Below are 23,606 nucleotides of genomic sequence, written 5' to 3' on the forward strand. Positions count from 1 at the left end.
TCACCAGGGGCTTCAGGGGGTGTGGCAGTCTTAATCCAAAGTCATGTCCTCTTCAAAGTAGTGAAGCCATGGTGTGACACTATGGCAAGATATATAGCAATCACTGGGACACTACATGGAAAGCCTCTTTCCTTGACAAACCTACGACCCTTCCCGTCCCACCTCTGGCATGTGGCCTTTTTGAAGACCACTGGTAAGCTATTAACACAATCTCTATTTGGTTACTTGATCATGGGAGGGAATCTCAATGGTGTTGTTAACTGGACTATGGGATGCACTAGAAAATTGCTGTTGGTACAAGGGTTCAGAGGCTTGGCTAGGTTTCTGGACACACTGGGTTAGTGAGTATCTGATGAATGTTTCATCAAATGAAATGTTGTTATACACGATATTCAGGAGCTCATGGCTCCTTCTGGAGGATCGCCAATGTTTCAATACCTCATGCTACGCCTAGTAAGGTGTTGTATATACGAATATGAACGAGAGGCTCCTTGGATGTTTGTCTAGCGAAACTAACATCAAATATGGGCCCTAAGACTGGGAGGATATGTTAACGCTCAATAAGTGGTGGCTGTCTGATGCAGACTGCAAGTCCCAAATAAAATATAGCAATGAGAGATTTTACAGAGAATTACGATACAATAAATTCACCAGCAATTTTATGGTCTGCTTTCATAGCAAATATTATAGGGGAAATCATGAGCTTTACAGCAAGGAAAAACAGTGGTCAACAAGAGGATGTGGCACAGCCTGAAACCCATCTGCATGACCGGAATAATAGTGTTTAGGTTTACAGAGTTCAAACATATTCCATAATACGGAACAAAGCACTATTACAACACATTATCACAAAGCAAAGGAGGCTGAAGCGACATGGCTAGCCTCACAAAGCAGAACCTGTCAATGATGCCACAAAGCCAGTAAAACTCTCCATTGGCTATGCCAACATAAGAATAAACAAGAACACACAACGCATATAACAGACAAACAAGGATATTATGTAGAAGGTTGTGGGGCCACTGTACTGTATATGCCTTTACGTCTTATTACACCACACTATATGCAAGCAGCGAGGAGGCAACCCCAAAAGACTTGAGTTTTATAAAAGATATCCAGTAAGAAACTTAAAGCGGAAAGAGAGGGACTCCTTCGAACAGACAGGGGAGGGACTAAAAGATGCACTTTGTCAGCAAAAGTCTGGAAACTCCTTGTCCAAACAGGTTCCCGGCTGAATTTCTTAAACACATCTCAGGCAAAATCCTAGATGGCTGCCGAAAAATGTCTTTAGATTTTATATATGGGGGAGTTACCCCCTGACTTACACTTAGCCAAAACAGTAGTGACACATATACAAGACAGACACCATGACAGTTGGTCCTCCTATTGTCCTATTTTGCTGCTGAATGCTGAAGTGAACATCCTTGGAAAGACACTGGCCAATGGAATGACCCATGTGATATGATCACTTTTTCTACCAGGCGAAAGCTTCTTAATACCGGGGTGAGCAACTAGACAAAATATGATTCTATGCACTCACTCTGTTGGGTAGGTAGGAGGATCCTATAGCAATTCTTATGGCAGAGATTGATAAAGCATTTGATTCATTGGGCTTGAGTTGTCTTTTCAGGCTGCTGAAGAAAGTGAACATGAGACCCAAATACCTTGGATATGTACAGTTTTATACACCCACTTGATGGCCAGTGTGAGGGTGTGTGGTGAGGTGTCAAAGCCCTTTCCTATAGGTCTGAGCATGAGACCGGGGTGTCCTCTGTCTGCCCTCCTATTTGCTATTGACGTCAAGATGAATTGATCAGTTTAGACAGACAGATTAAAGGTTCTAAATGAGCCGATCAAGTGTCCCTTTATGCAGATGACAATCATATATTTATAAGCTCTGGAGTTTTCTGGCCTTAGAGCACTCCAAATCTTTATGGTTCATAGCAAATACATAGATCTTAACATTAACCAAGCCTAATCTATAATCTATCCAAAAGGAGACGGCAAAAAGAGCTTAGATAGTCTAGTGAATTGCTAATGACCAAATAGGGGCTTAAATATTTAGGAATGTGTGCATCTGAAAACAAAACCATCACGTGGCAGAGAAATATCTAGCCCCAATGAAATAAACTGTGGGGTGAGAACAAATTCTGTTCCTCTCTCCTTTTATTATTGATATGCAGAGGTGCTGTATTTAAGATGAGAGCCTGCTCTGCAATCTCCAGAGCTATCTATTTGAAACCACAACCTCTTTTTATATGGCTCAATTCCACAATTCCATGCCACAATATTTCTTCTAGAAAAAGAAACCCCCAAAAATAGCTCTAACGAATTGCTCATGTCTACCAATGAGGGAGGGGATGCAGCGGTGAACAATAGCTCATACAACAGAGCGACACGCCTATTTATAATTAACAAGTGGAATTATGACACACAAGGACGCCCGCATACGCCACAGAGAAGAGGGCCCTGGTAAGCATGCACATACTATATAAAGTTACGATTAAGTCACGCTTCCCTCTTACTATGAAGGCTGTCTTCAAAATAATCGACCACACGCTCAGAGATTTTGGTTGGAAGGGCAGGTTAACTGGTGAAACTGCCCTGTAGAGGGACAAAGGTTAGGTTAGATGTCAGCTTTGCAAAGTTTTTTGGAGAGGGAAACGATAGAAATGACCAAACCTGGGCATATGATGGCAGGAACAATTTTATGCTCTTTTGAGGAAATACAGGAGGAATATAAGCTCCATAATAGCCAGCTCTTGGGATATCCTCAAATGTGCCATAGAATACCACCATCTATAGTTTATCAGTATTGGAATTTAACCCATTGGAAGCAAAGCTCCTCTTGAGAGAAGTGAATACAAGACATCCCAGGTGTACCGATTTTAGTAACTAATACTGAGGATCTTTCAACAGGCTGAGAGAAAACTCATTACTTCTGTAGAAATTGCTTTATGACCTCTGTAAACTTACCTTATCAGTAAGGCGATCATCACTCTGCTGAGGATGCTTCTCCAAGTCTTTGTTGGTCAAATCAAAGAAAGCCTTTGGCTTGCCATTATAGTTTCCATCCATTTTAGACAGGAAGCAATGACACCCAGGTCTCAAACATTCATAATTTTCAGTTCATGGTGTTTGCCTTCTTGGTGTGTCTCCTCAAGGTGTATGAATAATATCATAACCTTGTTATCTAAAAAGGAGAAACCATTTTAAGTTAAACAGAGGTGCTAATAAAATAAAACCGTGAAAATACATAGTTTAAAGCTTCAAGATTAAAATCAACAAGCATGAAACAGTCACGTTAGTCACATTTGTAGCTGCTCATGTCTTTGCCATACTAGTCATACTATTACCAACACATAGGACTAAAGTGTACCACCAACCAAAACACACGAACAATAATTAATACTTTAGTAATTGTTGTTTATGCTCTACAAATAAAATATTTGTGAAAAATTATTACATTAAAGTCACTTACTTTTTTGCATAATTTAGGGAATGTTATCCCATCACTTCAAAATAAATTATTTTCCTTAGCTGTGTATACCTATGACACTTTTTGATTCATCTCACACAGACACTGCATAACTAAAATATCTGTAAGTGCTTTGGAGAAGGAAGAAGCGACATTCGCGAGACTTATTTTAATTTCTATCAAAAGCATTTAACAATTACAGAACATGTTTTGTGTTACATGATAGAAATTTACAAAATATCTTAGGATCATGTAACACTTAAGCAATGTTATAATAAAATTCATTAGTGGCATACCCATACTAATAATTTCCAATACATTATGTGAGCAACTGTAGCATGTAAAATGAAAGAGTGGTTTCAGAGTTCGTTCAGGACTTTCATAGACACCCCTTCCAACCTTCACTACAATTTTAGCCATCTTTGCATCACAGCCCCAATAGACTTAGCTGAGGAGTACCCTATATCATGCAACAGGTCAATCACATTTGGTCCATTTGTTTAGCAGTAGGTGGGGGAGAGTCGTGCATGAAGATTTATGGTTTGGATCCTTTGAACTACAGACGTTTATTGCTCATCCATGACTATCGCTTTTAGGCTTTCAGCTTCATCAGGGATCTTTTTTTTCCCTTCTGTGGCTCAAGAGCAGATACTTAGAACATGTTTGTAACAGTGGCTGGAAATGTCATGGTTTCCATATTTAATGTAGCTGTTAAAGAAGAGGGTAGGTAAAAGGATCTTTATGGAGCTCTGTGGGCACCTTTACTTGGGGGGAAAGTAGTAATATTTCCCAGACTTACTTTTAGTGCATGTCCTGTTACTAATTATCTTATGCTTATGAAGGAGTGGTAAATGCTACAGATTGGAGGTGATGCAGAAGAGTGGTGTAGTCTGCTTTGTATCACCCACAAAGCTATACATGGAACAGGACCGCTTTTTATCAGAAATAAAATTACCAAAGACTGGCACCCCGCCTTAGAACACCACCATACAAGAAAGACTATAGGTGGTACATTCTTCTCCGTCCAAGCAGCCAAACTATGGAATTCATTACCCCCAACTATAAGAGCCACAGATAACTTTCTTGTCTTCAGAAAACTACTCAAGAGTTGGCTCTTTCCTTCATAACCACCTTTTTCAAACAACTATGAACTGCATATGCCTATGTGGATGAATGTTTTTTTCAGATTATATGTATATTTCTATTTATTTATAGTTTCTTTGGAAAATATGTATTGCTACTATGTCATAACAATAAAATACACACACAGTCTTTAAACCTGTCTGACTAAGTATTTTTTACCCATGATTCTAATTATGTATTGTATGTGCATATGTGTGTGTATATTTATATATATATGTATGTATGTGTATATGTTGTTTCTGTGCTTGGCATGTTCGTGGATCATTGCATGGCTCCTGGTTTTGGGTTGTTATACTAGATATCTATGAATTCCTGCTCTCATCTCATAACACTTATCTACTCATCACTCTTATGTAATGTCTCTATCAAACTATCCTCCATTCTCACTCTGACTCATCCCAAATCCCTTCTACCACTTTCATCTCCTAAATATCTCTGCCTAAGCTCTTTCCTCCACATCTAACTCACCAAACCTCACTCTACCTCTGTGACCTCCCACACAACTCTACTAAATTCTCCTGCATTCATCTCACCCTGCTACTATGCTCTCCCTAACCCTTCCACATACTCTTCCCCCTCCACCCCACTTTACTCATCCCAAGCCTTTGGGTTGAGTAAATGAAGGATATACTCCCAATTAACACTTCTGGATTTCTTTCCTCCTCCACCCCTCCATTACTCCAGTCAATCTAACTAACAAACTCTCGTATCCGCGGCTCAAATTAATTCATAATAATACTAAAACTGTACTTATTATTTAACGATACTAATCCATCACTAATTCTTGTTGGGTTCCGGAGTAGCGTGCTACTCATCGAAAATCGCTTCGACGCCTCGTCAGGGGTAGTAAGCGCTATATAATGAAAATGTCACTTACCCAGTGTACATCTGTTCGTGGCATCAGTCGCAGTAGATTAGCATGTTCTGCAATAGCTCGCCATCTGGTGTTGGGCCGGAGTGTTACAAGTTGTTTTTCTTCGAAGAAGTCTTTCGAGTCACGGGACCGAGTGACTCCTCCTTTTGTCTCCATTGCGCATGGGCGTCGACTCCATCTTCGATTGTTTTTCCCCGCAGAGGGTGAGGTAGGAGTTGAATTGTAGTAATAGTGCCCATGCAATGGAGTGACTAAGTATGCACCTATTTAAGGTTGAGATGATACATATATAAATAATTGAAGGTAACTTCCAAACTGCTACAGGCTCCCGGGGAGGCGGGTGGGCACATGCGAATCTACTGCGACTGATGCCACGAACAGATGTACACTGGGTAAGTGACATTTTCAGTTCGATGGCATCTGTCGCTGTAGATACGCATGTTCTGCATAGACTAGTAAGCAGTTATTTCCCCAAAAAGCGGTGGATCAGCCTGTAGGAGTGGGAGTAGTCTGAAATAATGTTCTTAATACGGCTTGACCTACTGTGGCTTGTTGTGCGGATAACACGTCTACACAGTAGTGCTTGGTGAATGTGTGAGGCGTAGACCATGTGGCTGCCTTACATATTTCTTGCATTGGGATGTTTCCTAGAAAGGCCATGGTAGCACCTTTCTTTCTGGTTGAGTGTGCCCTTGGTGTAATGGGCAGCTGTCGTTTAGCTTTAAGGTAGCAGATTTGGATGCATTTAACTATCCATCTGGCTATACCTTGTTTTGAAATTGGGTTTCCTGCATGAGGTTTTTGAAATGCAATAAAGTGTTGTTTAGTCTTTCTGATGTTTTTTGTTCTGTCAATGTAATACATCAATGCTCTTTTGACATCTAATGTATGTAGTGCCCTTTCAGCTACGGTATCTGGCTGTGGAAAGAACACTGGAAGTTCCACTGTTTGATTTAGATGGAACGGTGAAATAACCTTTGGCAAAAATTTAGGATTGGTCCTTAGGACGACTTTATTTTTGTGTAGTTGTATAAAAGGTTCCTGTATTGTAAACGCCTGAATCTCGCTTACTCTTCTTAGGGAAGTAATGGCGATGAGAAATGCCACCTTCCAGGTTAGGAACTGTATGTCGCAGGAGTGCATGGGTTCAAAAGGTGGACCCATAAGTCTAGTTAGGACAACATTTAGGTTCCATGAAGGAACAGGTGGTGTTCTTGGTGGTATAATTCTCCTAAGGCCCTCCATGAATGCTTTAATGACTGGTATCTTATATAGGGAAGTTGAATAGGTAGTCTGCAGGTATGCAGATATTGCTGCAAGGTGTATTTTAATGGAAGAGAAAGCTAGGTTAGATTTTTGTAAGTGAAGCAAGTAACCCACTACATGTTCTGGAGTTGTGTGTAATGGTTGTATTTGATTAATATGGCAGTAGCAAACAAACCTCTTCCATTTACTTGCATAGCAGTGCCTGGTGGATGGCCTTCTGGCTTGTTTTATGACTTCCATACATTCTTGGGTAAGTTGTAAGTGCCTGAATTCTAGGATTTCAGGAGCCAGATTGCTAGATTCAGCGATGCTGGATCTGGGTGTCTGATCTTTTGGTTGTGCTGTGTCAACAGATCTGGCCTGTTGGGCAATTTGATGCAGGGTACCACTGATAGGTCTAGCAGCGTTGTGTACCAGGGTTGCCTTGCCCAAGTTGGTGCTATCAATATGAGTTTGAGTTTGCTTTGACTGAGTTTGTTTACCAGGTAAGGAAGGAGAGGGAGAGGAGGAAAAGCGTAAGCAAATATCCCTGACCAGTTTATCCATAGGGCATTGCCTTGGGATTGTTCGTGTGGGTATCTGGATGCGAAGTTTTGGCATTTTGCGTTCTCCCTTGTCGCAAACAAGTCTATCTGAGGTGTTCCCCAGAGTTTGAAATAAGTGTTCAGAATTTGGGGGTGAATTTCCCATTCGTGGACCTGTTGGTGATCTCGAGAGAGATTGTCTGCGAGTTGATTTTGGATCCCTGGTATAAATTGTGCTATTAGGCGAATTTGGTTGTGAATTGCCCAATGCCAAATCTTTTGTGCTAGCAGGCTTAACTGCGTGGAGTGCGTCCCCTCCTGCTTGTTTAGATAATACATTGTTGTCATGTTGTCTGTTTTGACGAGAATGTATTTGTGAACTATTATTGGTTGGAAAGCTTTTAGTGCTTGAAAAACTGCTAGAAGTTCTAGGTGATTGATATGCAGTTTTGTTTGATGTACGTTCCATTGTCCTTGTATGCTGTGTTGATCGAGGTGTGCTCCCCACCCTGTCATGGAAGCATCTGTTGTTATTACGTATTGTGGCACTGGGTCTTGGAAAGGCCGCCCCTTGTTTAAATTTATGTTGTTCCACCACAGAAGCGAGAGGTAAGTTTGGCGGTCTATTAACACCAGATCTAGAAGGTGACCCTGTGCTTGAGACCACTGTGATGCTAGGCATTGTTGTAAGGGCCTCATGTGCAGTCTTGCGTTTGGGACAATGGCTATGCATGAAGACATCATGCCTAGGAGTTGTAATACCATCTTTGCCTGTATCTTTTGTGTTGGATACATGCGTTGTATGATGGTGTTGAAATTTAGAATTCTTTGTGGACTTGGAGTGGCTACTCCCTTTGATGTGTCTATTATGGCTCCTAGGTATTGTTGTACCTTGCGCGGCAGAATGTTGGATTTTGTAAAGTTGACGGTGAACCCGAGTTTGAAGAGGGTTTGTATGATCTGATTTGTGTGATTTGAGCTCTCTATGAACGAATGGGCCTTGATTAGCCAGTCGTCCAAATATGGGAACACATGTATTTGCTGCCTTCTTATGTGTGCAGCGACTACCGCTAGACATTTGGTAAAGACTCTTGGTGCGGTTGTTAATCCGAAAGGCAGTACCTTGAATTGGTAATGTATTCCTTTGAATACAAACCTTAGGTATTTCCTGTGCGATGGGTGTATTGGTATATGGAAATAAGCATCCTTGAGGTCTAAAGTTGCCATGTAGTCGTGTCGTTTTAGCAATGGCAATACTTCTTGTAGTGTGACCATGTGGAAGTGGTCTGATTTGATGAAAGTGTTCACTACTCTGAGGTCTAGGATTGGTCTCAGCGTTTTGTCCTTCTTTGGTATCAGAAAGTACAGTGAGTAAACTCCTGTGTTTATTTGTGTGTTTGGCACTAATTCGATTGCATTCTTTTGCAATAGTGCCTGCACTTCTATCTCCAGGAGATTGGAATGGTGTGTTGTTAAATTTTGTGCTTTTGGTGGTATGTTTGGAGGGAATTGTAGAAATTCTATGCAATAACCATGTTGGATAATTGCTAGAACCCAAGTGTCTGTAGTGATTTCCTCCCATGCTTTGTAATAATGACCTATTCTTCCCCCCACTGGTGTTGTGTGGAGGGGGTGAGTGACATGTGAGTCACTGTTTAGTAGTAGGGGTTTTGGGGCTTTGAAATCTTCCTCTATTTCTAGGGAATTGCCCTCCTCTATATTGTCCCCGAAAACCTCCTCTATACTGTCCCTGGTAACTGGACGGTGTGGCTTGTGAGGTGCTGGCTTGTGTGCTTTGACCCCGAAACCCCCCTCGAAAGGGCGTTTTACGGAATGTGCTGTAATTCCCTCTGCTCTGCGGGGAGTAGAGTGCGCCCATGGCTTTGGCAGTGTCCGTATCTTTTTTGAGTTTCTCAATCGCTGTGTCCACTTCTGGACCGAACAGTTCTTTTTCATTAAAAGGCATATTGAGAACTGCTTGTTGAATCTCTGGTTTAAATCCAGACGTTCGGAGCCATGCATGCCTTCTGATAGTTACAGATGTATTAATTGTCCGTGCAGCTGTATCTGCAGCGTCCATGGAGGAGCGGATCTGGTTGTTGGAAATGGTCTGTCCCTCCTCAACCACTTGTTTTGCCCTATTTTGTAAGTCCTTGGGCAGATGTTCAATGAGATGTTGCATCTCGTCCCAGTGGGCTCTGTCATAGCGCGCAAGTAGTGCCTGGGAGTTCGCGATGCGCCACTGGTTTGCAGCTTGTGCTGCGACTCTTTTACCAGCTGCATCGAACTTGCGGCTTTCTTTATCTGGGGGTGGTGCATCTCCAGATGTGTGAGAGTTGGCCCTTTTCCTAGCTGCTCCTACAACGACAGAGTCTGGTGGCAGCTGTGTAGTGATGAAAACCGGGTCTGTAGGAGGCGCCTTATACTTTTTTTCCACCCTTGGTGTGATTGCCCTACTTTTGACCGGCTCCTTAAAGATGTCTTTTGCGTGCCGGAGCATACCAGGGAGCATAGGCAGGCTTTGGTATGAGCTGTGGGTGGAGGAGAGTGTGTTGAATAAAAAATCATCCTCGACCTGTTCTGAGTGGAGGCTTACGTTGTGAAATTGTGCTGCTCTAGCCACCAATTGAGAATACGCGGTGCTGTCTTCTGGTGGAGATGGCTTCGTAGGGTATGCCTCCGGACTGTTATCTGACACTGGGGCGTCGTATAGGTCCCATGCGTCCTGATCTTGGTCACCCTGGCTCATGGTGGTGTGAGCTGGGGAGTGTGATGGAGTTTGTGCTGGTGAGACGTTAATCACGGGCGGAGGAGAGGGTGGTGGGGTAACTCTTTTCACCACTTTTGGTTGTGGTGTCTGTTCAGTCTGGAACTCCAACCTTCTCTTTCTCCTAATGGGGGGAAGGGTGCTTATTTTTCCTGTCCCCTGCTGTATGAAGATACGCTTTTGCGTATGGTCCACATCAGTTGCTTGTAGCTCTTCCTCAAACCTATGCTTCTGCATTTGGGAGGTTAGCGAGTGCTCTTCTGTATAAGAGCCTGAAGCTGGGTCGCTTGCAGTCTGTTTCGGCATCGAAACCCTGTCTGCGTGTTTTTTCGGCTCCGAGGTGACTTTTTTCTTTTTCGGGGCCGAAACCTCTCGGCGTCGATCTGTTTCGGTGCCGCTGTCTCGGCGTCGAGCCGTGTCCACACCGGCATCTCGGTGTCGAGGCTTGTCTCCAGCACTTTCTCGGTCACGAGAAGGCTGCGTGCCGGTGTCTCGACCGGAGTCGGACGACCTCGGCACTGTTTGGGCCTTTTTCGGTGCCGACGGTCGGTCACCGAATTTATGGGTGGAGCCATGGCCGGATGGCAGTGGCGTCCCCTGGGCCTTGTAAATGTTTCTCTGTGTGGTTTTCGACGTCTTACTCACGGTTTGTGTATCGTCGAATCCTTCGGAGTCTGAGTCTTGGATCGAGAAGGTACCTTCCTCTTCCTGTTCCTCGAACTCCCGTTGGGCTGTCGGTGCGGACGCCATCTGAAGTCTTCTGGCTCGACGGTCTCGGAGTGTTTTTCGGGACCGGAACGCACGACAGGCCTCGCAGGTGTCTTCGCTGTGCTCAGGTGACAGGCACAGGTTGCAGACCAAGTGTTGGTCTGTGTAGGGGTATTTATTGTGGCATTTGGGGCAGAAACGGAACGGGGTCCGCTCCATCGGCGTTCTTCAGCACGCGGTCGGGCCGACCAGGCCCCGACGGAGGATCGAAAAACTACCCCGAAGGGCACCGGAGCTCTTCGATCTTCGATGCGGTGTGGAATCTAAGTACGCCGATCCCGAACGCAACAATACCGACGAAAATCTTCCGAAATTAGCTAATTTTCCGTTCCGAAACTCAGAGCGACAGGAACACGTCCGAACCCGATGGCGGAAAAAAAACAATCGAAGATGGAGTCGACGCCCATGCGCAATGGAGACAAAAGGAGGAGTCACTCGGTCCCGTGACTCGAAAGACTTCTTCGAAGAAAAACAACTTGTAACACTCCGGCCCAACACCAGATGGCGAGCTATTGCAGAACATGCGTATCTACAGCGACAGATGCCATCGAACATACGATTACAATACAATACAATACAATACTGTAAGGTGGCTGAGAAGGCAGCAACTGCTTTTTTACCATTTTAGATCTGTGGATAGTTCTCTGGTTTTAAAGGGGGTATTGATGAAAGCTGTTATTGGGGTGGCTAGTGTGTACCACAACATCGGAGTGGATGGGGTCGCTAGAATCTTCACTGGACCTGAGCTATTTTAGTACGGTGTATGTTACATTCTGAAAGAAGGCTTTTACATGTGCTGAGAAATATTCAAACGGTCTTAAATTAAGTAAGAGATATCGGAAACCCCATCCACATCAGCATCCAACGGCCAGCACCTCCCAAGTCAGTCTTCCATTGGAATCCTGTGCCATCAATACATCCTTACCATTCCAGAGATGATGTGGCGATTACAGAATGCCACTTCATCACCTGGTTACAGAATACTACATCATCGCCCTCACCCAACACAACCCAAAAAAGAAAACCTCAAAGTTGAACATATTCATCTCTGGAAAGAGAACATATTTACACTTTAGTAGCAGAAAATAAACTAACATGCGACCAAAGATAGGGAGATTAGATACACATATTTAAACAATCTTGTGAATGCACTGGTTTCTACTTAATGCGTTGTGGTCTCACAAATTGGTTCTCCGATGATTCTAGAATCAGAATGCATGAATCCTTGCCGTCCACTGAATAGTATCTAGCCGACCTGTTAAGATTCCAGATCCTCTGATCACATGTTTTACTGCATTTTTTAATATCTTTATTACCTTTAAAGGCTGACTAAACTTGGAAATGTTACCCTCTCCTTTTGCCGACTTGATCTTTATCCAATACCCAACTTCCACAGGGGTTTTCTTAACCACTTTCGGCTCATCATAAATGTCCATTCTTCTCACCATCTCCTCTTTTTCCTTTTCTTTCCAGATGTTCCCATTCCCAGGACTATCATCAATGGCTTTTCTTTTTCCATTCATCCATCCGGGAACTGTTTCACTACTAGGAATTCTTCCTTTAAACAACTGGAATGGTGAGACACTAAGACTGGATTGTGGCATCAGGCGGTACTCTTGCACTTTGTTTCTCATTCTATTTTCCAAGTCTACACTACACACTAAGGATTGTTGCAAACTCTCCTTCAACACTTTATTCAAGTGTTCTACCACGCCATTGGTTTCTGGATGAGATAGAGCTAGCTTTTTATGTTTTGCGCCTCTTGTTCTCAAACATTCTTCAGAATTTTCTGATGTTTGTTGCACTACACTGTCAGTAAGTATTGTGGGCAGAAACTCTCCCTCTTGAACATCTATCCTAAGAAGCTTATCGACTCCATTGAGTTCACTATTTTTATTTCTGGCCAACGCAAGAACATAGCAATACACACCAGAACATATTTGTCAGAAAATGTCACCTTAACTGGACCGAGTATGTCTAAAGCTATGTCCACCCAGGGACCAGAGGCCTGTACCCTGATAATCATTGGTTGTGTTCTGCATTTCAACATGCACAAACTCTATGCAATTTCTCACCTCTCTTCCAACCATCAATTCCATCACTGGCCACCAGTAGGCTTCTTTGACCTTCTCCTTAAACTTAGTTATGTGCATATGGATTGCATGGGCAAAATCCACCAAACTTTTCCTTAAGCTGTGTGGAGGTACTAGTTTGCTCCCTCTCATTAATAATCCATTTTCCACAATCAACTCACTCTTAATTTGCCAATATCCAGAAACATCTTCATCAAACTTGTTTTTGCTGCTCCAGCCTCTTAGTAACGTCCTAAGTACTACATCTGCTTGAATGGCTTTCCTCCACTCGTCTCCCTGCACTATGCTATCTGTTATTAGGCACACACTCACCTCTTCTCCTCAAAAGTATTCATCACTCTCAGGATCATTCTCATTATGTATATGACGCATTCTTGAAAAGCAGTCTGCCAGTATAAAATTTGCAACAGCTAAATAGGACACTCAACCTCAAACTCTAGAAGCACCACAACCCATTTGTGAATACCATTAGAAAGCAAATCAATTCCTTTCTTAGAAAACACCTAAAAGTTTGTGATCTGTTTTGATTTCAAATTTGCACTCTCTGAGAAATGTTGTTAGCGTCCTCACCACCCAACACATTCCCAATACCTCTTTTTCTATCACAGAGTAACAGAGTTCAGCTCCACGAAAACCCTTGTGACACAAACAATATGGTCCTCTCCTGGTTCCCCGATCTTTGCATAAGAACTACACCCAAGACTTTCGAGCTGGTATCAGTCATGGTTAGTTTCATCTTTGAGATTGAAACTTTCCAAGTCTGATGTGTTTTCTAAACAGGATTTTACAATCTTCAAATACACCTTCTCAAATGACTTACACCAGACAAATTTCTTGTATTTTTTTTCAAAAGACCCCTCATACACACACTGTTCTTTCTGCAAACCGGGGAACAAACTTGCAGTAAAATTCTGCCATGCCAAGAAACGTTATAAACTCTTTACTTTGAGGAGATGGCAAGCTCCTGATGGCATCCACCAGCCCACTTTTGGGTTGAATACCAGATACCGTAATCATGTGCCCTAAGTATTCGATCTCAGGCACATTAAACGTGCATTTCTCACTTTAGAAACCTCTGGCTGGGATTTAGGTTTGAGTATGATCATACGCGCATAGTCTTTGTGACACCCCAGATACTTCTTGAATACATCAGTGTTGGACCTGGCTTTTTGACAGGGACATCCCCAAACTTTTTGCCTCCTTCCTCCTATTTTTTTCTGACCTGTTGTTGTTGGCTTTTGACCTCTGAGCACTTTACCACTGCTAACCAGTGCTAAAGTGCATATGCTCTCTGTGTAAATTGTACTATTGATTGGTTTATCCATGATTGACTATTTAATTTACCTGTAAGTCCCTAGTAGAGTGCACTACATGTGCCTGGGGCATGTAGATTAAATGCTACTAGTGGGCCTGCAGCACTGGTTGTGCCACCCACCTCAGTAGCCCCTTAACCTTGTCTCAGGCCTGCCATTGCAAGGCCTGTGTGTGCAGTTTCACTGCCACTTCGACTTGGCATTTAAAAGTACTTGCCAAGCCTAGAACTCCCCTTTTTTTCTACATATAAGTCATCCCTAATGTGTGCCCTAGGTAACCCCTAGAGCAGGGTGCTGTGTAGGTAAAAGGCAGGACATGTACCTGTGTGGTTATATGTCCTGGTAGTGTAAAACTCCTAAATTCGTTTTTACACTACTGTGAGGCCTGCTCCCTTCATAGGCTAACATTGGGGCTGCCCTCATACACTGTTGAAGTGGCAGCTGCTGATCTGAAAGGAGCAGGAAGGTCATATTTAGTATGGCCAGAATGGTAATACAAAATCCTGCTGACTGGTGAAGTCGGATTTAATATTACTATTCTAGAAATGCCACTTTTAGAAAGTGAGCATTTCTTTGCACTAAAATCTTGTTGTGCCCTTCAATCCACGTCTGGCTAGGTTTAGTTGACAGCTCCTTGTGCATTCACTCAGACACACCCCAAACACAGGGTACTCAGCCTCACTTGCATACATCTGCATTTTGAATGGGTCTTCCTGGGCTGGGAGGGTGGAGGGCCTGCCCTCACACAAAGGACTGCCACACCCCCTACTGGGACTCTGGCAGACAGGATTGAGCTGAAAGGGAACTTGGTGCATTTCTTAGAGACTCTTTGAAATCACCCCCACTTCAAAGGCACAACTTAGTATAAAACAGGGCCTCTGCCCTACCTCATCAGACACTTGCTGGAGAAGAAACCGGAACCAGAAACTACATCCTGCCAAGAAGAACTGCCTGGCTGCTCAAAGGACTCACCTGTCTGCTTTCTACAAAGGACTGCTGTCTTGCTGTTGCCCTGCTGCCTTGCTGAACTCTTGTCTGGCTGTGAAAGTGCTCTCCAAGGGCTTGGATAGAGCTTGCCTCCTGTTCCTTGAAGTCTCAGGACCAAAAAGACTTCTTCCTTTCACTTGGACGCTCCGTGCGCCGAAAATTTCGACGCACAGCTTGTTTCGCGGCGAGAAAAACGCCGCACACCGACGCTGATCGACGCGACGCCCTCGGGACGATCGAGACTTCGACGCACAACCTCGCAAGGACAAAGCCGCTCGACTTTCCAGGAGAAATCGACGCGACGCCCACCGTGAGTGCGAAACTTTGACGCACGGCCTCGCAAGGACAACGCCGCCCGACTTCCAAGGAGAAATCGACGCGACGCCTGCCGTGAGACCAAACTTTCGACGCACGGCCTCGCAAGGACAACACCGCCCGACTTCCAAGGAGAAATCGACGCGACGCCTACCGTGAGATCGAAACTTCGACGCGCAGCCCCGCAGAACGACGCGCAGCCGGAAAACAAGCAGGAGAATCCACGCACAGACCCGGGACATCTGGTAATCCCTGCGATCCACAAAAAGAGACTGTCTGCGCGCCGGAAAACGACGCCCGACTTCCCCGCGTGGAAAAGAACGACGCAAGTCTGTGTGTGCTGAGGAGAAATCGACGCACACACCCCTTTTTCCACGCATCTCTTCTCCTGTGGCCCTCTGAGGAGATTTTCCACCAGAAACCAGGTACTTTGTGCTTGAAAGACACTGTATTGCATTCTAAAGACTTAAGACACTTTATATCACTTCCCTGTGATATTTCTACAATTTTCCATTGCAACTTTATTCTTTTTGACCTACAATTATCCTGATAAATATTATATATTTTTCTAAACACTGTGTGGTGTATTTTTGTGGTGCTATATGGTGGTATTGTATGATTTATTGCACAAATACTTTACACATTGCCTTCTAAGTTAAGCCTGACTGCTCGTGCCAAGCTACCAGAGGGTGGGCACAGGATAATCTTGGATAGTGTGTGACTTACCCTGACTAGAGTGAGGGCTTTTGCTTGGACAGGAGGTAACCTGACTGCCAACCAAAAACCCCATTTCTAACATTGGTGATCAGCGGTGAGGATAGGACTTGTGTTTGTGCAGTGACATACAGTAGCTAAGTATTTCACTACCTACCCACAGTTGAAGGTCAACTTGATTTTTTATCTCCTTTTTGACTTTTGGTCTCTGATGTCCTCCTGGATATACTATTGATATTTTGGACTTTGAATTTTGGTTTTTGCTGGTAAGATCCTATCAGAATGGGATCGCTTACCTACTTATTCTTTTTGCCTACTGACCACCTCACTAAGGCTGACCTAAGGAAGCTTTGCAGAGAATGTGGCCTTCCTGTAGCAAAGAGATCTACTAAAGCAGAGATGCTACATGCCTACATAGTCTGGGAGGAAGACAGATGGGCAGAGAGAGAGGCAGCAAGAAACCAAATGACTAAGTACCCCTCAGAGGAGGAGGAGGACGACTCAGATGAGGAAAGAGACCCAGTGAAAAAAGAATGGCTCATGGCTCAAGCACGGTGGATGGAAGAGCTAGATGAGTTTATTGAAAGGGCTGAGGCAGCAAGTCTCTTAGCCCTGGAAGAAGAAAAGATTGCAGCTCAAGAGCTGAGCTGTAAAGAGCTGAAACTGGAGGCCGGAAGGGCTGAGTCCAGTTCAGATGGTGGCAGCAAAAATCTTGCATCTAGTACTGCTGAAGAAGGGCACAAGCCCAGAGATGTGGTACCCAACTTGAAGAAGAGAGTTGACACACCCCAGGCGGTTCAAGGGTATGAGGTAGTTCCCGTTATGCACAGGGTCCCTGAGAAGGATTGGGGAACTGGCACAGGGAGTCATATTCCTACTGGGGGGAGGGACACTTTACTGACTCTAGCAGAGAGTGACAGAGAAAAGGGTTCCCCCCTGGTGGACGTCCTGGATATAGAGTGTAGAGACATCCCAGAAGAGTTTGGGTTGAGTGTCAGGGACAGACAGATACTGTCTCACCAGTCTCAGGAGGGTGAAGTAGAGTGCTTTTCCAAGGTTGAGTTACTGGGTGGTTGGGTGAAGGGTACTGTGGTTAATACATGTGAAGGGCAGAGTGATGTAATTGCTGGAGAGCATATGTCTGGTCCTTATTTTCCAGAGCTACGCCAACACCAGGTGGAGTGTGAGTTCTCTGACCCCAGGGAACTTACAGTGGAGGCAGACTTTTGGGTGAGTACCAGAGAGTCTGAAGAGGCATTTGGGGGTGCTCCTGAAGGGAGTGGTCTAGGTGGTTCCCGACCAAGTGAGGTGGGAGAGGATTGTAGTGTCCCAGGTAGGTCTCAGAGCCTAACCTGTACCGTAGGGCTACCTTTTGAGGGAAGCCCCGCAGTGTCAGAAGAACTTGGGGGGATGACTGTAGACAGCATCCCAACAGTTCTGGTGTCTGGCAGTACCACTCCTAGTGAGGGGGTGCAGAAGTCCAGACATAGGGTTGAGAGGGGGTGGCCGACCCCAGTGGAGGATCTTGAAAGTCAGGGGTCAGCTCTAAGAGCAGAGCCCCCCAGGAATGACCCAGGTGAAACCGTTTCTGGTTTGGGGGAAACCCAGACTCTGCCGGATGGGCAGAGGTCGGGAGACCTGCGCCAACCAGGCTCTTGTGTGGCCCTTGGGGACGGCGTGTCCCTTGTGGGGGGTGAGAGTGCCCCCCAGGAAGTCCTGGCATGCCAGGCAAAGATTCAACCTCAGGGTGGTGACTCTGGGTTGGATAACCGGGTTCAGAGGTTAAACTTTGACCTGGTGGGGGGTAGATGTGCCCCCCAGAAAGTCCTGGAATGCCAGGCAATGGTTCAACCTCAGGGTGGTGACTCTGGGTTGGATGGTCAGGTTCAGAGGTTAAACTCTGACCTGGTGGGGGGTAGGTGTGCCCCCCAGAAAGTCCTGGCGTGCCAGGCAGTTGTCCAACCTCAGGGTGTCGACTCTGGGTTGGATGGCCAGGTTCAGAGGTTAAACTCTGACCTGGTGGGAGGTAGGTGTGCCTCCCAGAAAGTCCTGGGGTGCCAGGCAATTGCCCAACCTCAGGGTGGTGACCCTGGGTTGGAGAACCAGGCTCAGAGGTTAAACTCTGACCTGGTGGGAGGTAGGTGTGCCTCCCTGAAAGTCCTGGCCTGCCAGGCAATGGTTCAACCTCAGGGTGGTGACTCTGGGTTGGATATCCCGGTTCAGAGGTTAACCTCTGACCTGGTGGGGGGTAGGTGTGCCCCCCAGAAAGCCCTGGTGTACCAGGCAGTTGTCCAACCTCAGGATGGTGACCCTAGGTTGGAGAACCAGGTTCAGAGGTTAAACTCTGACCTGGTGGAGGGTCAGTGTGCCCTCCAGGAAGTCCTGGCATGCCAGGCGATTGTTCAACTTCAGGGTGGTGACTCTGAGTTGAATGGCCCAGTTCAGAGGTTAAACTCTGACCTGGTGGAGGGTCAGTGTGCCCTCCAGAAAGTCCTGGCGTGCCAGGCAATTGTTCAACCTCAGGGCGGTGACTCTGGGTTGGATACCCAGGTTCAGAGGTTAAACTCTGACCTGGTGGGAGGTAGGTGTGCCTCCCAAGAAGCCCTGCTGTGCCAGGCAATTGTCCAACCTCAGGGTGTTGATTCTGGGTTGGATGACCAGGTTCAGAGGTTAAACTCTGACCTGGTGGGGGGTAGGTGTGCCCCCCAGAAAGTCCTGGCGTGCCAGGCAATTGCCCAACCTCAGGGTGGTGACCCTGGGTTGGGGAACCAGGCTCAGAGGTTAAACTCTGACCTGGTGGGAGGTAGGGGTGCCTCCCAGAAAGTCCTGGTGCGCCAGGCAATTGTTCAACTTCAGGGTGGTGACTCTGAGTTGAATGGTCAGGTGCAGAGGTTAAACTCTGACCTGGTGGAGGGTCAGTGTGCCCTCCAGGAAGTCCTGGTGTGCCAGGCAATTGTTCAACTTCAGGGTGGTGACTCTGAGTTGAATGGTCAGGTGCAGAGGTTAAACTCTGACCTGGTGGAGGGTCAGGGTGCCCTCCAGGAAGTCCTGGCGTGCCAGGCAATTGTTCAACTTCAGGGTGGTGACTCTGAGTTGAATGGGCAGGTGCAGAGGTTAAACTCTGACCTGGTGGGGGGTAGGTGTGCCTCCCAGGAAGTCCTGGTTTGCCAGGCAGTGATCCAGTCTGAGGGTACAGACCCTGGGCTGGAAGACCAGGTTCAGGGTGTCCCCCCGGACCTGGAGGGAGGGGCTACTGATAACAGTGCCCCTACCATGTTGTCTTCTGAGGAGGCCACTCCTAGTTGGAGGGTGCTGGACCCCAGAAGGGAGGGCAGGGGGAGGAAAGCCTCACCCCGGGCCCTAGTCCAACCTGAAGGTACAGGCCCCAGGTTGGAGGGCCAGTGGCAGGTTAACAGCCCTGCACTGGTGGAGGAATGGTACAGGGTGACTTCTGTAAGCACCCTGACCATGTTGGACCCTGGGGGTACCGCTCCAGGAGGGAGGGTACAAAGCCCCAGAGGGGAGGACCAGGTTCAGGCTGTCATCCCTGACCTGGTGGAAGGGAGAGTGGTTAAAGGGTGCCCAGCACCTGGGGCTACCGCCCCCCACTCTCCACAGCCACAGTGGTTGGAGAGCTTTGAGAGGCCTGGGGCCTGGCTCTCATCCCTGGCAGCTGTCAGTAATCACTGTGGCTTGCTGTCCGGGTGGACAGAGTTATCCCTGGGGAGGGGACAAGTGTCACACCCCAGGGGTAGAGTGGGCAACACCACTATGTTGGTCATGGTGGTACTATCCTGCTCCTGGGATACATCTGTGAGCAAAGTAAGGTTAGGTGCTACACAGATGGGATCCGCAGGAAAGGAGAAAGGTTCCCCATGGATGGGCTTAGTGGGCCCTGAGAGTATGGACAGAGGGATCCAATGGGAGTCAGGAAGGCGAAGAACTGGAGCATGCCCCTGCTGTTGTGGGCCTGGGTCCTTGTTCTGTCGCCTCAAACAGGGAAGTACATCAGGATAGTGATTGTTCTCCCCTGGCTTTAGGCTGGTGGGGGGTCATGTTGGACCTGGCTTTTTGACAGGGACATCCCCAAACTTTTTGCCTCCTTCCTCCTATTTTTTTCTGAACTGTTGTTGTTGGCTTTTGACCTCTGAGCACTTTACCACTGCTAACCAGTGCTAAAGTGCATTTGCTCTCTGTGTAAATTGTACTATTGATTGGTTTATCCATGATTGACTATTTAATTTACCTGTAAGTCCCTAGTAGAGTGCACTACATGTGCCTGGGGCATGTAGATTAAATGCTACTAGTGGGCCTGCAGCACTGGTTGTGCCACCCACCTCAGTAGCCCCTTAACCTTGTCTCAGGCCTGCCATTGCAAGGCCTGTGTGTGCAGTTTCACTGCCACTTCGACTTGGCATTTAAAAGTACTTGCCAAGCCTAGAACTCCCCTTTTTTTCTACATATAAGTCATCCCTAATGTGTGCCCTAGGTAACCCCTAGAGCAGGGTGCTGTGTAGGTAAAAGGCAGGACATGTACCTGTGTGGTTATATGTCCTGGTAGTGTAAAACTCCTAAATTCGTTTTTACACTACTGTGAGGCCTGCTCCCTTCATAGGCTAACATTGGGGCTGCCCTCATACACTGTTGAAGTGGCAGCTGCTGATCTGAAAGGAGCAGGAAGGTCATATTTAGTATGGCCAGAATGGTAATACAAAATCCTGCTGACTGGTGAAGTCGGATTTAATATTACTATTCTAGAAATGCCACTTTTAGAAAGTGAGCATTTCTTTGCACTAAAATCTTGTTGTGCCCTTCAATCCACGTCTGGCTAGGTTTAGTTGACAGCTCCTTGTGCATTCACTCAGACACACCCCAAACACAGGGTACTCAGCCTCACTTGCATACATCTGCATTTTGAATGGGTCTTCCTGGGCTGGGAGGGTGGAGGGCCTGCCCTCACACAAAGGACTGCCACACCCCCTACTGGGACTCTGGCAGACAGGATTGAGCTGAAAGGGAACTTGGTGCATTTCTTAGAGACTCTTTGAAATCACCCCCACTTCAAAGGCACAACTTAGTATAAAACAGGGCCTCTGCCCTACCTCATCAGACACTTGCTGGAGAAGAAACCGGAACCAGAAACTACATCCTGCCAAGAAGAACTGCCTGGCTGCTCAAAGGACTCACCTGTCTGCTTTCTACAAAGGACTGCTGTCTTGCTGTTGCCCTGCTGCCTTGCTGAACTCTTGTCTGGCTGTGAAAGTGCTCTCCAAGGGCTTGGATAGAGCTTGCCTCCTGTTCCTTGAAGTCTCAGGACCAAAAAGACTTCTTCCTTTCACTTGGACGCTCCGTGCGCCGAAAATTTCGACGCACAGCTTGTTTCGCGGCGAGAAAAACGCCGCACACCGACGCTGATCGACGCGACGCCCTCGGGACGATCGAGACTTCGACGCACAACCTCGCAAGGACAAAGCCGCTCGACTTTCCAGGAGAAATCGACGCGACGCCCACCGTGAGTGCGAAACTTTGACGCACGGCCTCGCAAGGACAACGCCGCCCGACTTCCAAGGAGAAATCGACGCGACGCCTGCCGTGAGACCAAACTTTCGACGCACGGCCTCGCAAGGACAACGCCGCCCGACTTCCAAGGAGAAATCGACGCGACGCCTACCGTGAGATCGAAACTTCGACGCGCAGCCCCGCAGAACGACGCGCAGCCGGAAAACAAGCAGGAGAATCCACGCACAGACCCGGGACATCTGGTAATCCCCGCGATCCACAAAAAGAGACTGTCTGCGCGCCGGAAAACGACGCCCGACTTCCCCGCGTGGAAAAGAACGACGCAAGTCTGTGTGTGCTGAGGAGAAATCGACGCACACACCCCTTTTTCCACGCATCTCTTCTCCTGTGGCCCTCTGAGGAGATTTTCCACCAGAAACCAGGTACTTTGTGCTTGAAAGACACTGTATTGCATTCTAAAGACTTAAGACACTTTATATCACTTCCCTGTGATATTTCTACAATTTTCCATTGCAACTTTATTCTTTTTGACCTACAATTATCCTGATAAATATTATATATTTTTCTAAACACTGTGTGGTGTATTTTTGTGGTGCTATATGGTGGTATTGTATGATTTATTGCACAAATACTTTACACATTGCCTTCTAAGTTAAGCCTGACTGCTCGTGCCAAGCTACCAGAGGGTGGGCACAGGATAATCTTGGATAGTGTGTGACTTACCCTGACTAGAGTGAGGGCTTTTGCTTGGACAGGAGGTAACCTGACTGCCAACCAAAAACCCCATTTCTAACAATCAGGGAACTCATTCAAAGAATAGTCACATCCTCCTGAACACAACTGAAAGCCGAAATCTCTCTCACTCTGACAGGGATTCTCATAGGGATCAAGATAAACAAATAGGCCTTGCTGGTGGTACCAGTTAATAAGAGAATCCCCTTTGCTACGGACATATTTTCCTTGGTATGATTCTGTCTTTGAATTTAATTGTTCCCCAAAAGTATCCTAGTAGTTCAATTGGTTCGCCACCATACCCCTTTGGTTTCCTATCTGGTTTTACATTCCCTTTTAGATTTTGTTCATAGAGTGTTTTTGGTATAAGTGCTACCTTAGCACCAGAGTCAAACAATATCCTAACAGGTTCAATGTTAACCTGAACAACTTCAAAGAGACCCTCAGACAAATTCTCTTTTGTTTGTAAGACTGTGGCCTCCGCAAACACTTCATCATCCTCATCGTACTCAACCTCCTTCACATTCTTTGAGTTCTTTACTGATCTACACCATTTCAGAAAGTGACCCTTCCTTCCACAGCTCTTGCAGACAACTTTGCATCCTGGGTACTCTTTATAATTCGCCATGTGACCTATGTTCCCGCACACACAAACATTTGCCAGCAAAGGTTTTAGTAGCCTTAGTATTTTCTACTGATTTGTCTTGTGTCTGTTTGTTTTGGGCAGAATTATTTTGCACCACTTTGATGGCTACACTACGTCCTCTGCCAAAGTGAGAGGCACCATTGTGAATAATATCAACACACGCTTTGCAATGCTATTGTGTTTTTGTCATCGTAAGCACTTCTTATAGGGACTAACTCTCCTTCTGCCACATGTTCTCTTTGGCCTTTTCCAGTGTGCACCCTAACACAAATTGGTTTTGCAGGCGTTCTTCAGTGGAGCTGCTTAAGCCACAAACTGAAGCCAATTTACAGAGCTCAGTTATATATCATTCAACAGACTCCCCTTGGCGTTGCATCCTCTTTCCGAAATGGTAGTACTCGAGAATAAGTGCTTACCTTAGGGAGATAATTTAAGTCTAGTTTTTCTTTTCAACAGATCTCATATTCAT

General features: G+C 46.0%; 1 protein-coding gene across 6 annotated transcripts in view; it reads right to left on the reverse strand.

Annotated features, from left to right (window-relative positions):
- Positions 1-23,606, reverse strand: part of DTX3L (deltex E3 ubiquitin ligase 3L) — a 220,043-nt gene that overhangs the window by 138,383 nt on the left and 58,054 nt on the right. For all 6 annotated transcript variants that reach the window (XM_069224304.1, XM_069224300.1, XM_069224301.1 and 3 more), the window contains one exon: positions 2,974-3,190. In XM_069224304.1, the coding sequence (XP_069080405.1) occupies positions 2,974-3,075 (102 nt within the window). In that variant the 5' untranslated portion in view covers positions 3,076-3,190. The remainder of the gene's footprint in view (positions 1-2,973; positions 3,191-23,606) is intronic.

This window comes from Pleurodeles waltl, chromosome 3_1 (genome assembly GCF_031143425.1).
Source record: "Pleurodeles waltl isolate 20211129_DDA chromosome 3_1, aPleWal1.hap1.20221129, whole genome shotgun sequence".
In the NCBI taxonomy this organism is placed as follows: Eukaryota; Metazoa; Chordata; class Amphibia; order Caudata; family Salamandridae; genus Pleurodeles; species Pleurodeles waltl.